At 39.9% G+C, this 15,483-nt stretch overlaps 1 protein-coding gene across 1 annotated transcript in view; it reads left to right on the top strand.

Annotated features, from left to right (window-relative positions):
• The window catches only part of tmem8b (transmembrane protein 8B), a 70,868-nt gene that overhangs the window by 8,913 nt on the left and 46,472 nt on the right, over window positions 1-15,483 (top strand). Inside the window, exon 2 of the mRNA XM_036599150.1 lies at window positions 8,298-8,677. Within this exon, the coding sequence (XP_036455043.1) occupies window positions 8,298-8,677 (380 nt within the window). The remainder of the gene's footprint in view (window positions 1-8,297; window positions 8,678-15,483) is intronic.

Below are 15,483 nucleotides of genomic sequence, written 5' to 3' on the forward strand. Positions count from 1 at the left end.
TGCACTGACTGCACCCTTTCTTTTCAATGTCCACTGTCAGATACACATATGATGGGTCCTTACAGTAAATCAAGCTGGATAAGAGGGTGATTATCTTTATATCTGCTGCCATTTGCCACCATAAGATGGTGTGTGCTTTTATAGCCATGCTAGGTTTATTTGACCTTTTTTCACACATGGATTCAATAATAAAAGCTGTGAAAAGAACAGATTCTCATTTTATTTTTAGGTTATTTTGCAATCAGTGTACTCATAAATGAATCTACAGCACTGTGAAAAAGTCAGAGACCACCCATCATTTATTTAGTTTCAAGTCAGACCACCCATTTCATACAAGTTATTCATTTTTCAGAGGATGTTTCTAAGGAGCTTAGATATAAGGCATGAACTTGCATAAGGAAGTAGAAAGTCAAAAGGGAAAAAGGAGTTTTTAAAACTGGAGGTAAGAAAAATATTAAAAGATATAAAGAAAATAACCACTTAAGACCTGGAAGATCACCAAAGCTGGTTCTAGAAAATTTTACCAGGGGTGGCAACGGGGTGGCAGGGTGTTTCAGCATGGTGGCAGTGTGAAAGTGCATGGGTTAAGGGATGAGGGGAGGGGGGTGTTCCACTGTTGACCAATAGCCGACAGCCATTTTACTCTCCCCTTAAAAGTAAAGCGGCAAATACTCGCAACGAGAATGTGCAACCGGGGCAGAGGGTGGCTGGAGAGGTGGGATGAGAGTTGTTCCACTGATAGCAAAACATTTCTCCTCTTAAAGATGAAAAAGACAACCCCACAGCGAGATGGAAGCCAATAATGTGGCAGAAATTTTGGGGAGGCATCTAGGGTGACCAGTCAGATTTCAGGCAGGACGCTGGCCATGCCAGCCACCCTTACAACACTGCACATGCCATCAGATGAACAGCACTTAAAGCATTCATCACTGAGAGAAATTAAGCTTTAGATCTGAAAAAATCCATAGGTGTTTCTGTACATCCTTCCACTGTGAGAAGACAACTTAACACTATGTGTCTGAAAGGATGTGCACCTGTCAAGTTGCTGTTACTGAGAAAAGAAAACAGACAAAAAGCACAGAAGAACTAAAAAGAAGACAGAAAAGAAGAAGGTGTTGGAGTTCTCAGAACAATGGGCTGGCCACTCCAGAGGTCAGACCTCAACATCACTGGATGTGTTTGGACTGAGAAGCAGAAAACACAACCAACTTTTAAAACTCAACTTTGGAGGTGTGGAGAAATATCCCTGCAGATTTCTTTTAAAAAAATGAAGCAAAGCTTCTGAAAATGAATGGATGAATATTTTTAATGTTGTATTTAGTTGTTGAGATTCATTGAGTTGAGTCATTTTCAGTTAAATATACGCTTTCTGCTTTTTTACTGTGACACTTAAATTAAAGGTGGCCTCTGACTTTTGCACAATACTACATACTAATACAATACTATTCTCATTTACTTTACAAATTATGTTCAAAATTTAAAAGCACTACCATTCTAGCATTCTAATCTAATGTTCTGTTAACTAATAGCACATAAGAAACATTATTGACAAGATAGATCATTTTTCATCAGTTATCAACACAAGCATTTTGGCTCTTTTTGCGTTCTTATGGCATCGACCAGCTGTCCACAGCACAAATGTGAGCTGAGCAATTACAGTGGTGCTTTGTTAAACTGATGTTGCATTAGCCATGAGCCAGAGCCAATAAGTGACACTTTGATCTAGCAAGGCAACTTTGCATATATTTACATCAACAGATGCTGGCTCTGTCGTAAATATCCAGAAGCCACTGAAACTTAGAACTGCAAGTCGATGCTGGTACACAAGTTGTTTCTAAGGAATTGAGTATGTTGTGTTCGGCCTGGGTGGTCTAGGGACATCATTACTTGTGAAACATTCAATGTTCATTCTTTAGGGGATGCTGCTTTTGTCTTCTGCACCTTGAATCATTTCATATGTGTGCAAAACAGAAATGTTAGCTCATAAGGAATACAAAGTGATCTGCAACAGGAGTGAAACATTCCGCACTGAAGGTAGATGCTGTAGTGAGAGAATGCTAGAGGGTCGAGAGTTTAAGGGGCTCTGGGAAAAGCACCTCATGAAAAATAAATACCCTCATATCCTAGCCTCCGTCCTGGACTTATTTTTTTTCGCTAGTGATTTTGGCTTGTTTATGTTTTGTCAGTGCATCAGCATATTGAACATTGTAGTTGCAGAGAGAGTTGAAAATTGTTCCTACTGAAACATGATATTTCTCTTCATCTATGTCTGAGGGCAAACATCTAGAGAGAAGGAAAGAAGCCGTGGTTCCGCAGGGTTGGGTTTGAACCCCCTCTACATGAATGCATCACACATCCTTTGAACCTTACCAGACTTTATTAATTGAACAAAGCAACTCTTTCTCAAGGCAGCTTCTATGAATACTGGGAGTTCCTGTGGTGTGCATAGCTCCAAGTTCTACAAATGTTGTGTACGCCTCCATTTAGACTGCATTATAAATTCTGAAGTGTTTCCCCTCGTTTAGAATTAAAAGCACACCCTTAGACTCCAAGGACCTGAATATTTATATGTATGTGTATCTGGAGATTTTTGAAAACAGTTTGTTTTCTGCATTTTGGCCTCTCGTCCAAACAAAAATGGATTTCTGTGTTTTCATGTGGATGGGCAAATCTCTATCTGAAATACTTGGTATCTTTGTGCTTCCCAATTTGGGTGTGATAACATGTTTATAATTGAATTTAGCTTTACTGTTCTATTAAACCATTGAGTGAAGGCATCTACTGCTCTCTCTTCTTCTAAATGGGGTTTCAACTTAATTGCAAACATTAAAAGTACTTGCCATCTAAAGACATGTGACTTGATGATGATTAACATTTACATTTATTGCATTTGGTGGACGCTCTCATCCAGAGTGACTTGATCATTTTACACAGGTAGGGGAAGGTAGTTTTAGGAGTCTTGCCCAAGGACTCTTATTGGTATAGTGTAGGGTGCTTACCCAGGCAGGGGATTGAACCCCAGTCTACAGGGTAGAAAAAGATCCTAATGGTGAAACTGAAAAAGGTAGAAAATTTTTTTTTTTTTTTTTGCCTAACAACGACCATGTCAGTGTTTAATAGGCAGTGGTGCAGCCATGGCAAAGTAAACAACCGGTGAAAGCAGTAGACTTCCTTTGACTTTTTTTAAGCTTTTTTTTCCTGGCAGAACTTGGACTTTGAATCTGTGTTAAATAAATCAAATTATGGAGATCTGATAGTCTGCAAGTAAAAGCCTACTGTGGTTGTAACAAGCCCATTGTCACTTTTGTTTTGAAAATCACGGCTTCAGCTTTGCAGCATATGTTTTGCCAAATATGCATGCTCACAGTGTTCTTGATTAGATGTTCCTTAGACTTGCACAGGGTATTATCAACAGGGCTGGCATGCTCACGTAAGCTCAGAGGCCTTAAGGTGCCAAAAAAGACCCACTATGCAACCACAGAATCCTTTGTTTCTCTAAAGCACTTTCATTTATGGTTCTTTGAAGAACGATTGTTGTAAATAAGATGTACAGGTGTACTTTAAAATGTGTAGAACCTTTTAAAGCACAAAAACCTCTGCATAATGCAAAGGTTGTACACCAATGAAAGCTTTTCCCTAGAACAATATGTTCAAGCAACCATTTTATTTTTAAGAGTTCACTTATATAGACAGCCATTTCACTCATTTAGTGGTTTTATATTTGACGCAGCATTTTCCTGAACTGCAATTTTCATCAAGCCTTTACTGGGCAAAAGTGACACACTGTTTATCCTTATGGAGTCTCTGTGGATTGAGGTGTCAGATGAGTGATATGTACTTATTCACGATGGGGTTGCAGTAAGAGCTCCCCATTAGAGCCAACATGTGGGCCTGCTGCTGCACCACCTGTGGTCACGCAGGTGCAGGAGACAGAGCCCAGCTGTTTGGGATGCAGAGGGAAACGTCCTTGTACCCATTCGAGCCCGCATGTTGACGCGTCTACTTCTGCAGACCCTCCGCAACTCTGTAATTGCGTGCCTTAGCCCATCATCATGTTCCGACAGCTTGAGCGGTAATGACGTTACGAGCAAAATGGCGATAATTATGGAGGAGTGGAAAAAAGGCTTGATTCGATCAATCAGAGACACCTCGTAAATGCAATGGGATTAACATACCAATCAAGGCTTTTTTCCCCCGGATGCGAGAGATCCTCGGTTTCTCCCTCAGATGTCCTCATAAAACACCGACATCTTTATAGCCTCAGCTCCCCCGCTCTCAGGGTTACTGCTGGGTCGTAAAAGTTTTTAATGGCAGACAGCCCTTCTCCGGTCTTGATTATTGTCAATTTAGAATCATGAGTCATGAGACAGAGCAGTTTATTAATAATCAGACACAAGCGTAAAAGCCAGAATCTGCCCAGGCAACAGGGCAGCAATCCACATATTTCTTACAACTTAATCAATTGAAAGAGATCCAAGATCACAGGGAGGGTAAAAACAAGGTAATGATTTTTGTCAGAGTTGAAAGGAACCATATACTAGAGGGCCTCAGTTTAAGTGCTTCACTCAATTGGACATTGACTCAATTCTCGTTTTGCATAGTAACTATTATCTCTATATATATATATATATATATATATATGTGTGTGTGTGTGTGTGTGTGTGTGTGTGTGTGTGTGAGAGAGATATACATCACCCAGAGATTTCATTGAACACCATTTAAAAAGTTACAGTAGTTGCTTTTCTGCTGTTTTTTGCTTCTGAAACATCGTTTTTGAGGTCACAGCAGTATTCAGCAGGATAACTAGGGCTGCATTTCCCTTCTTTCCGCTTTCCATGTCGGAAATGTTTGGATGAAATCACTTGCCACGCTGGTCATTTTTGTCCATCTGCCTTAACACCTCTGCTGCTGGTTTGAGCTAACGAGAAAAGTCAGACAGTTGGAAGGAAATCCTGGGGAGGATTCTTACTTTCTTAGCATGTACTCATCTCGACAACAGGCATGCTGCTTTTACTGCTTGACTTAGCTTGTTCACATTTTGTTTTACTTTTCTAATTTGAGAACCTACAAAAATCCCTTCTTTGATTCTTAGATCTTAAGGAAATGTATATTTCTGATTCCTATTTATACACTGGCCAAAAGTATGTGGACCATCACACCTACATGAGCTTGTTGGCCATATCATTCCAAAACCATGGGCGTTAATATGGAGTTGGCCCTCTTTTTGTGGCAATTACAGCCTCCACTTTTCAGACAAGGCTCTCCACAAGATTTTAAAGTGTGTCTGTGGGAATTTGTGCCCATTCACTCAAAAGAGCATTTGTGGGGCAGGCACTGGTGTTGATCAAGAAGGCCTTGCTCACAATCAGCTCTCCAGTTTATCTCTACAATGTTCAGTGAGGTTGAGGTCAGGGCTGTCTGCAGGCCACTGGAGTTCCACCACATGAAACTTGTCAAACCATGTCTTTATGTAGCTTGCTTTGTGCACAGGGGCACAGTCATGCAGGAACAGGAAAGGACATTCCTCAAACTCTTGCCACAAAGTTGAAAGCTTATAAATATCAAATATCTCTTTGTATCCTGCAGCATTAACATTACCCTTCACTGGAACTAAAGATCCTATAGGCCAAACCCTGAAATACAGCCCAGACCATTATCCCTCCTTCTAGGAAAAATTCTCCTGGCATCCGCCAAACCCAGATTTGTCCCTTGGACTGCCAGATAGGCATGATTCATCATTTCAGAGAACACATTTTCACTGCTCCAGAGTCCTCTGGTGATGTGCTTTACACCACTCTAGCTGATGCTTGGCATAGTGATCTGAGGCTTGTGTGCAGCTGCTTGGCCATGGAAACCCAGTTCATGAAGCTCCAAGCACAGAGTTGATTTTTACATGCTACATAGTGGTCCCACTCTGTGAGCTTGCATTGTCTAGTTCTTCATGGCTGAGCAATTGTTGCTTCTAAATGTTTCCATTTCACAATAATAGCACTTGCAGTTAACCAGGGTGTATCTGTCAGGGTAGAAATTTCTAGAACTGACTTGTGGCAAAGGTGGCATGCGTGAAGTTCAAAGTCACTGAGCTGTTCAGTACGACCCATTCTACTGCCAGTGTTTGTCTATGGAGATTGCATGGCCGTGTCCTTGATTTTATACACCTGCTAACAATGAGTGTTCGCTTTAACACCAGAACTCAAGTAGATGTGCAGGTGAGAATGTTTACTTCTTTGCATTATCAATAGTGTTTGTTCCCATTAGGTTCCCTAATGAACCTTACAATCAAGTGGATTCAATTAAGGTTTTCAAAAGAATCATAGAGTGAAAGGTTCTTTAGGTAACAAAAAGCAGTTAATCTGTGCGTTTGCTCTAAATAACTCTTTATTCTTGAGAGTGTAAGATTAGAATAAACCAAAGTTAAACAATACTTTGTAGGGGTGGCGTCAGGAAATTCAAAAAAACACACATTCTCACATACAAACACAAAAACTCCCACAGACAGGAAATTTACTGAATGTGAGTTTTTTGCTTGCAAGTTGCTTTTATTTTCTCTCAGTCATTTTAGATCTCAATTATAGATTTAACTAAAGCATATTCCACTGAAAAAATGAGCAGCAACAAAACTGATAGACAATGAAACAATTATGAACTCATTAAGTCAGGCATTTTGCGGATGTTTTTTGTAATGCAAGACATCTGTTCAAATCTGAATAAAGACTCAGAACACATGGGAGGCTTTGTAGTTTTTTTATGTAGAGCATGACAAAACTGCAGAACTCAGAGTTAAGAATAATAAGTAGATGGGTAAAAATAGCAATAATAGGTGTATAATAATAGTATATTGAATTTAAGGGACTCAGAGTTATTTCCACAGTTCTTTGGGGGATGCGTGCTGAAGAGGTGACTGGTGCCTCATATGAGCTTTACTGAGATACTCTAACATTCCTGCAATGATTCAGCAAGACATCTTGACAGTTGGATGCAAACTATCTGGGTAAAATTGGAAAGGAAGGCTTGAGCTATTCCTGCAGTGAAAGGCTCGGAGATGCAGCTCACGGATGCCAAGCGCTGACAGGGAGAATCTTTTAGCCTTGCAGTGACCTGTGTACTTAGATCAACCTATCAAATCCAGTCTGGAGATTTCTAAAAATGCAATATCTTCATTTCCCTTTCACTCTCTCTATCTTTCATCCCTCATCATTCTGAAATGTGCATGAGTTTTAACTAGGGCCACGCAATATTATATATATATATATATATATATATATATATATATATATATATATATATATATATATATATACACACATACATACACATACATACACACACACACACACACACACACACACACACACACATATATATATATATTATATTATATATGTATGTATGTATGTATGTATGTATGTATGTATATCATGCATATATCTATTTGTTATCACTATATAGACTCTGCGACACTGATATTTCTGAAAACAACAATATGCAAACTTCCCCTTCATTAATTCACGAATGTTTTAAGTCATGTGTTGTGAGAATCTCAGACATTCCGGATGAGTTAGTGTAGAGTTTCATGATAATCATTGAGATCCAAAAAGCCTAATATGTTTTAGGTTACATTAATATCAGGCCTAATATCAGGTTCTAATATCAGTTTCTCAATTCCCAGGCCATTAAGTTATACATTTTTCTACATCAGAAAAAATGGAATACATATTTAACAGAAAATCAAGTCTGAATAACCAACATTTTCAATATTTAGTGAAGAATTTCAGTATTTAGTGCCTTTATTACAGCTACTATTCTTTCTGGGAAACCTGCAGGGATATTTCGCCACCCCTCCAAAGTTCAGTCTTAGAAGTTGATTGCATTTTCTGTTTTTCACAACCTAAGTAATCTGGGCTGTGTCTAGACTTTGTTTTGGAAACTGGAAACTCAAGTGGATTATCTTCCATGTAATCTCCTCAAAAATATCTCCTAAAATATCTCCTCACAGTACTGTATATCACAATGACAATACATAACAATATAATCAACATATAGTATTTCACGCAACACCCGCAAAAAAAGTGCCAAAAATGGATATTTGGAGAGATGCCATGGAAGAACCACTTTTGGTTTCTTAAAGAATCTTTTCTGTAAATGAGATATGTGAAGATCCTTTTTAAATTTCAAGGAACTTCTACATGACGTAAACCTTCTATAGCAATTAAGTTTTTCCTCAACCTGTATAAGCCGAGCACCATTTACTAAATCAGGTTTTAACCTAAAACCCTCTTCTGATCTTCTCCCTTCAGATTGCTCCAAGCCAAGTGTCACCAAGGGTTCCTCAGCCATGAATATGCCCCAGTCATTCGGCTCTGCCATGGGCTTCTCCCTGTCAGAAACCCTTCCAGCTGCCAGCCTGCCTAGCCTGTCGCGGAACGGCTCTGATCGAGGCCCGCTGCTGACAGCTGAAGACAGCATCACCTATTTGGCTCCCACCGCCGATACTAATAAATGCTGGCCCATCCGGCCCACATTACGAAATGAGCTGGATACCTTCTCCGTGCATTTCTATATCTTCTTTGGGCCCAACATCTCCATCCCTCCAGACCGGGCAGCGGTGTTTGCCATCAATCTGATGCCAGTGCTTGACAGTGGAGGAGTCCTCAACATGGAGCTCAAGCTCAACGTGGTGAGTAGAGAGGGATCATATGGTACTGAAGGAAGGTTGCAAGAAGGTTGCTAGTTTATACACCGACCTTGTGCCTACACTCATTGACTATTTTAGGGCTGCAATGAATATTCAACAATTCAAATAGTTATGCAAAGCCATTCTGATAACTGACCTTCAGGTATATATGTGACACAGTACCCTATGACATGTTCATTAATGATATGGCTTCTTTTAAATTGTTTGGATAATTTGTCGTAACATGTCGTGCTGTAATATGATAACAATATACACATAACTGGTACATGAAGCCGATGATGTACAGCCTGCTGTCTCTACTCTCTGTCCTTCTGAAATTTCAGTCAAACGCACATCAAGCAGGAGATATGAGGTTTTTCCAGTCATTATACGTTGAAAACAAGGGATATAATGTTAGATGAATTTTAGGCCACTAATATTGTTTGTGTTTTAGCACGACACCCCAAAAGGCTAAACAAGCCCTAAAACACGCATAGATAGTTCTTTACTAAATGAAGTGTATTTTGAAGTTTGTATTTTTATTATTATTTATTTTACTTATTTTTAGTACTAGTAGGTAAAATCCTGAAATCTATGGGTGCTGCAGCCTCCTCATCACCCCCACTGTCCATGGACTCATGAGAAAAGGATCTGTCTGCATGCCATGCAAATCATATCATTTTGGTTTCTGACCGTTCACAGCACTGCTACCAACATAATAACGGCATGTTAGAAGGAGTTGTGCTGGTATGAGTGCAGTAGCATTTTCTGAGCACAGATTAGTTTTTGGAAAATTACACACATAGTCATTTAAACACTGAGAATCTTTTTTTCTGTGTTCAGAAAAATAGCATACATACTCAAGTGTGAATTATGATTTCCCATCATTTGGTAATGGAAGTACATCCTGTTATAAAACAGGAAAAAACCAGTAAAACATTAGAAGTTTGTCAAGCTAAGGGTTGCAGAGCAAAACATGGAAATTAAGGTCCATTGTAGGTCTCTAGGGAGAAAAATGCAGTGACAGCTTATTTTTCTGCTTTCTGTTCTATAGGCTTTTGAAATACCATAGCCTTTGCTATTATGGTTGCTTATTACTGCTTCCCAGAGTTGCATACTACCTTGCACCAAACAGCCAAGCTCTGTCACACATCTGACGCAAGACTAATACCCTTATATTTGGCAGGGTATGCTAGCCCAGATCCATCAAAAAGGGCAGTAACTCATGCAAAATGCAGGAAAAAGCAAAGGATAAAGATAACTGTCATTCTGACGGAATGAAATTCATACTTTCATCTCTTATCCCTGGTTGCTAACTGCAGGATGAACACTTTGCAGATGTCAAATTACAGCTATCTTGCATGCTAGAAATTGTACGTCAGTTTTTACTACAACATACTGTAGTTCTGCAACTCCTTTAACATTCATGGACTTCCTTCTGATAAACCAAGTCTTTAATGCATTGTTCCTCAGGCTTGTGAGAAAATCGCTAGGTGGGTGCTAGCAAAACACACGGTAGAACAATCTTATTCAAACAGTTGCAATGAAATCACAAAGTTCTGTGACACTTCGGAGGTGTTGGAAAGATTAACGGTTGAATAATCCAGGTTTTCAGATTGTTCTTGCAACCAAAAAGGAACGATCTGGAAGAGCTTGTTGGCATTTGAAAGGCTCAAGGTTAGGTCTGTAGAGATTTCCAACACTATGCAGGTGTGGGTGGATGAGGAGTTCTGCACTTTAGCCTGATTAATAACAAATGTTAGCAATCAAGTAAGTGCCAGCCAATTCCTCCTGCCTTGAGGGATGTAACACCTGAAGAGTGCTGCCGCAAATGTCACCGTCATTTCCAACTGTCGAGGCTTGAACTTCACTCGTGGGTCTTTGTTCCTGAGAAAGAAGAAAAGAAAGAGAGATTGTAAGCTGTTGGATATGATCTTTAATCACGGTTTGAATCTTGACGGATCACTTGAAGAGGTTTTGTGTGAACAACATGATGACAACAACGCAAATGTACCCTCACCTTGATTTGAATGTCAGTAGAAGGCTCTGAAAGGTCAGACGGAATAGGGAGAAGGATCTATTAAGCAGCACTTCGATCTTGTGTCTGTTCAGTCACAAAAGTGCAGCCACATCCTTCTCACCTCCATTTCCCCCTGGAGATTTCATCAGTGTGCATTAATGGATATCTCCTGGAGTGGTATCGGCGGGGAAAAAGGCGAGGAAAATAAGCCGCCAGTGGCTAGGGGTTATTTTAAAACGTCAAATATGAAGCTTTCAGTGGCTGAGAGGTGGAACACACAGTGCTCAGACTGAATGTTGAAATGTGTCTGAGTGGTCCTGACTAAAGAGGGAATATGATTGTCAGCAAGGAAGGAGAAAGAATCAGAGGCAGGGTTTCTCTGACACCGCATACACGTGAACAAGCATTTCAGGACAACCACTTTCTTTTAAAGTAGAGTGCAAGATATGGAGAACATGGGAGGTAAGAACAGTGCAATCAAACACTTATGAATGAACCTTTGATTTGAGGATCAGTTCTGGCTAAGAGAATCTATTCAGTCTCATCCCCTTTGTAAATGGAAAAGGGCATGGTTATGCATTTTCAATCAGCAGACAAGCACGAGCAAGACAAATCAGCACTTAGACAAATGAGAAGATATGAATGAAAACAATGCTGTACTCTGCTGAACTCACTTGAATCAAGTGAGGCTTCTCCAATACATCTTAGTGATGTAATTAGGGCTACAAGTACAGAATGTGTTTATTTTCAAATGTTCCAGCAAATACCATCTTGAATATTTAAATATTCTATGAGAAGAAATCAAAATAGGGGCTGTGGTGAGCACTGCCACTGCAGATTTTCATTTTGCTCCCCAAAGAACAAGTAAGTGATTCATTTGAGCACTATAATTTCTACTGTTTCTTGCACCGTTCCCTCTCAACCAATCACAAAAATGATTTTCTGATTGGGTTTTGAGTTGCATAAAAACAGATGCACAACAAAAACTCTACAGTCTGTGGTCCATGGCATACAGGACAAGCAATCAGCGAGATATCAGAGTTAAAAATATAATGGCTTTATTGTGATGTTTTTGTGCTCATACAGGCATACAGGATAAGCAATCAGTAAGATACACTATATGCACAAAAGTATTGGGACACAAAGTTTCAGCCACTCATTGTTAACAGGTGGATAAAATTGTAGCCTCGATAGACAAACACTGGCAGTGGAATGTGTTGTACTGATGAGCTCAGTGACGTTAAACATGGCGCTCAAATAAGAAGCCACCTCTGCCACAAGCCAGTTTGTGATCTGTCCTGCTAGATCTACCCCGGTCAACTGTAAGTACTATAATTGTGAAATAGGAACGACTAGGAGCAACAACAGCTTAACCACAAAGCAGTAGACCACGCTAACTCACAGAGTGGGACCGCCGAGTGCTGAAGCACACAGTGCCTGTCCTCTGTTAAATCACTCACTAACAAGTTTTAAATTGCCTATGGAAGCAACATCAGCAAAAGAACTGCCCGTTAGGAGCTTCATGAAGTGGGTTTCCATGGCCGAGCAGCTACACACAAGCCTAAGATCCAAATGCACAATGCCAAGTGTAGAGGGGAGTGGCACACCGCCACTGGACTAACAGTGGAAACATATTTTGTGGAGTGACAAATCTGGCAGTCTGATGGACGAGTCTGAATTTGGTGAATTCCAGGAGAACGTTACCTGCCTGACTGCATTGTGCTAAGTGTAAAGTTTGGTGGAGGAGGGATGATGCTATGGGGTTGTAATTCCAGGAGTTGGCCTAGACCCCTTAGTTCCAGTGAAGGGAAATCTTAATGGCTCAGCAAACCAAGACACTTTGGACAATTATATGCTTCCAACTTTGTGGGAACAGTTTGGAGAAGGCCCTTTTCTGTTCCAGCATGACTGAGCCCCAGTGCACAAAGCAAAGTCCATAAAGGAATGGTTGAGTGAGTTTGGTGTGGAAGAACTTGACTGGCCTGCACAGAGCCCTGACCTCACCCCCTTCAAACACCTTTAGGATGAACTAGAATAGAGACTATGAGCCAGGCCCTCTCATCCAACATCAGTGTCTGACCTCACAAATGCTCTTCTGCATGAATGGGCAAAAAATAAAAAAATCCCACAGACATACTCTAAAATCTTGTAGGAAGCAGTGGTAGCTGAGGTTAGCTATTTTGAAACTCAACAGCCAAACGAAAACATCCCCTTGCGTCAGACTTTCCTCAGAGATTTGCTACCAAAACACATGAACACACACAGCCTAGGCTGGAATGCTAATGCTAACTTAAATGTAATCAATTGTCACAAATACAGAGATGGCTAAAATCTGTATTTCTGGTTGTGGAGTGTACTCCAGCTACAGCTAAAAAGTTGGAATAAAATTTGGTATATTGAGTCACAAATGTCTTACTTGTGAGTTAAACCACTGCAGCATCAGTAACTGAAGATAACATGTAGAATTTAACAAAACTAGCTTGTAGCTTGCTTATGATTTTACTTAATTTCATAAATGGTTAAGTCTACAAAGCAAAGCATGGGAGGTACAGTAGTCAGCAAATCAGCATTCCTTCAAGATGGTCCTAACTAGTCTAAATTCAGGTTTGACTTGATTAAATATCAAATATCTTTGATAATTACAGTACTAGATGTAACATGCAGTTCATGCTGTCCTGAAGTCTCTTTTTGTTAAGTCAAACGTGCTCAAGTGAAGCAAAGTGCAATTAGAAGCAATCCTGTATCACACGAGTCAACCAGTGTGGGGGAAATGAGCTGCGTCTGTGAGCTGAAAAGTCATTTTCCTCAATCAGCACTTCGGAAGCTTGCTGTAGATTGGCTTTTTTCTTTGTCATTTAATGGCAGCTCTGGGCATAGTAAAAAAGACCTATTTTAAAGTTGAAGTAAAGACCAGCCTCTTGAGTGGGTGCCACAGCTGTAAAGTAAATGATTTCCGCCTGACGCCATATGCTGCCATCTGGGAATTATCTCGCAAGGACGGTGGGGTGATGGATGTCCACTCCGCTGACGTAGCGCAGGTTTATGAGCAGGCCAGTTAATGGGAGCATCCAACCTTGGGCTATCGGGCCCTGCCGGACTCTATAGTAATCAGAAAGTTGGACAAAGAGAATAAAAGTCATGGAACAGAGTAAGATTTTGAAGGCATTGTCCACACTAAGTGTGGTCTGTGTCTTTAGTCCAGTTCCAATTAAAAGCTGAGAGTCAGATCTTGTTTGTTAAAGAAATATTCTGGCTTTTTTCAATCTAATCTCTGTCACACCTGTATTTTGCCTTTGCTTGCTACAGACCATAATTCTGATATAGCTCTTGTACTTATGGAGCTGACACTGTTGACTCAAAACTCACATATGACAGTAGCCATTGGGCAAATGCTGAATTCTGTAAATAAATGCTTTAAATGTGAGGGCGGACAGACATGAGAGAATGTCCTACCAAAGCTGTTTTCCTATCTGTATGTACACTGTAGCAACATGGCAAAAAGCAGTTCTGGTTATTCACTATCCCTAAGGATTTTTGGTATCTATGCCTGACCAGGAGCCTGTGAAATGTCTACCAACACCACTACGATGGTAATTTATTAGAAAACTAGTCCTGTCTCTAAAGGAGCAAAATATGCAGAATTACAGCTTAAACTGAACATTTAAAGTAGGTTTCTTAGACAATAATTAAGCCTAGTCCTAGACTACCCAGCATTCTCAAAGGAGATTCTCAACTGAAAAGGAGTGAAATGTTGTCCAGGCTTCATCCCCACAGAGGATCCACATTTACACGTTACATCTGCAATGAATATGGTGAAAATAAAAACAAAAAAAATGTTTCAAGCCTAAATCCTTGCTCTTTAGCCTTCATTAAGGCATATAAAACACTTGCTTATTTAGGAAAATAGCAAGAGTCATGATTAATATCCAAGGTGTGTCACGTAGACACCAGTAGTCATGAAACATGCTTCTTTCTACTGAAGGGTCACATAAATATCTACCAGCAACAACTATCCTTGTGCTGCATCGATAAGCATTTAAGTCCATGCTGCAAAAATATACACCAGACAGTTAGCTTAGCAGAGTTCGGTTGCACCAGCTATATGTAAATTTAAATGTAGTTTGGGTAACTGTTTACTAAGTTAAGCTTTACCTGTTAACAAAAATCAAATTATCTTGCATCAATGGCAACCACCCAGATAGCAAGAGGATAGCGGGAAACTGTTTGGCCTGCTGACGGCAAAGCTGTTGGTCCACTGGCTTTTTGCTCAGCAGGCAGTCAACTGGTGGTTAAGCAGAGTATTAAACAAAAAGCCATTTTATCACTTATTTCCACTCAGTCCAATTTACTTATTTATCATTCATTTATTTCTTTCATTATCCTTTGTAAATTAGTTTAGTAAATCGTTTAATTTAGCACAGTGTCAGTACCAACATTTTAATAAAATCATTTTATATCAGACCTGTTCATTCATTTTTATTTCTTTCAGTTGTTTGTAATATTTGCCATAATTTATTTTCCAAAATAATACATTATTACAGACAGCGGGGTGCTGACTATATCAAGCCAGTAGACAGATATATGCTTGCAAATATCTGGGCAAATACATCATCCAGTTGCACCAATGGTTACCAAAAACATAACCCTGCTGAAAAAAACTGATGAATGAATTCCATGCTGGTCTTCGCTGGTTTATACAGTAGTATGGTGCTGGTCTGGTGCTGGTTTAGCTAGTCACCCAGCATGGTCATGCTAGTTGACCAGCATGCCAGCATCCAAATCACAATAT

Source organism: Colossoma macropomum, unplaced genomic scaffold (assembly GCF_904425465.1).
Source record: "Colossoma macropomum unplaced genomic scaffold, Colossoma_macropomum, whole genome shotgun sequence".
NCBI lineage: Eukaryota > Metazoa > Chordata > Actinopteri > Characiformes > Serrasalmidae > Colossoma > Colossoma macropomum.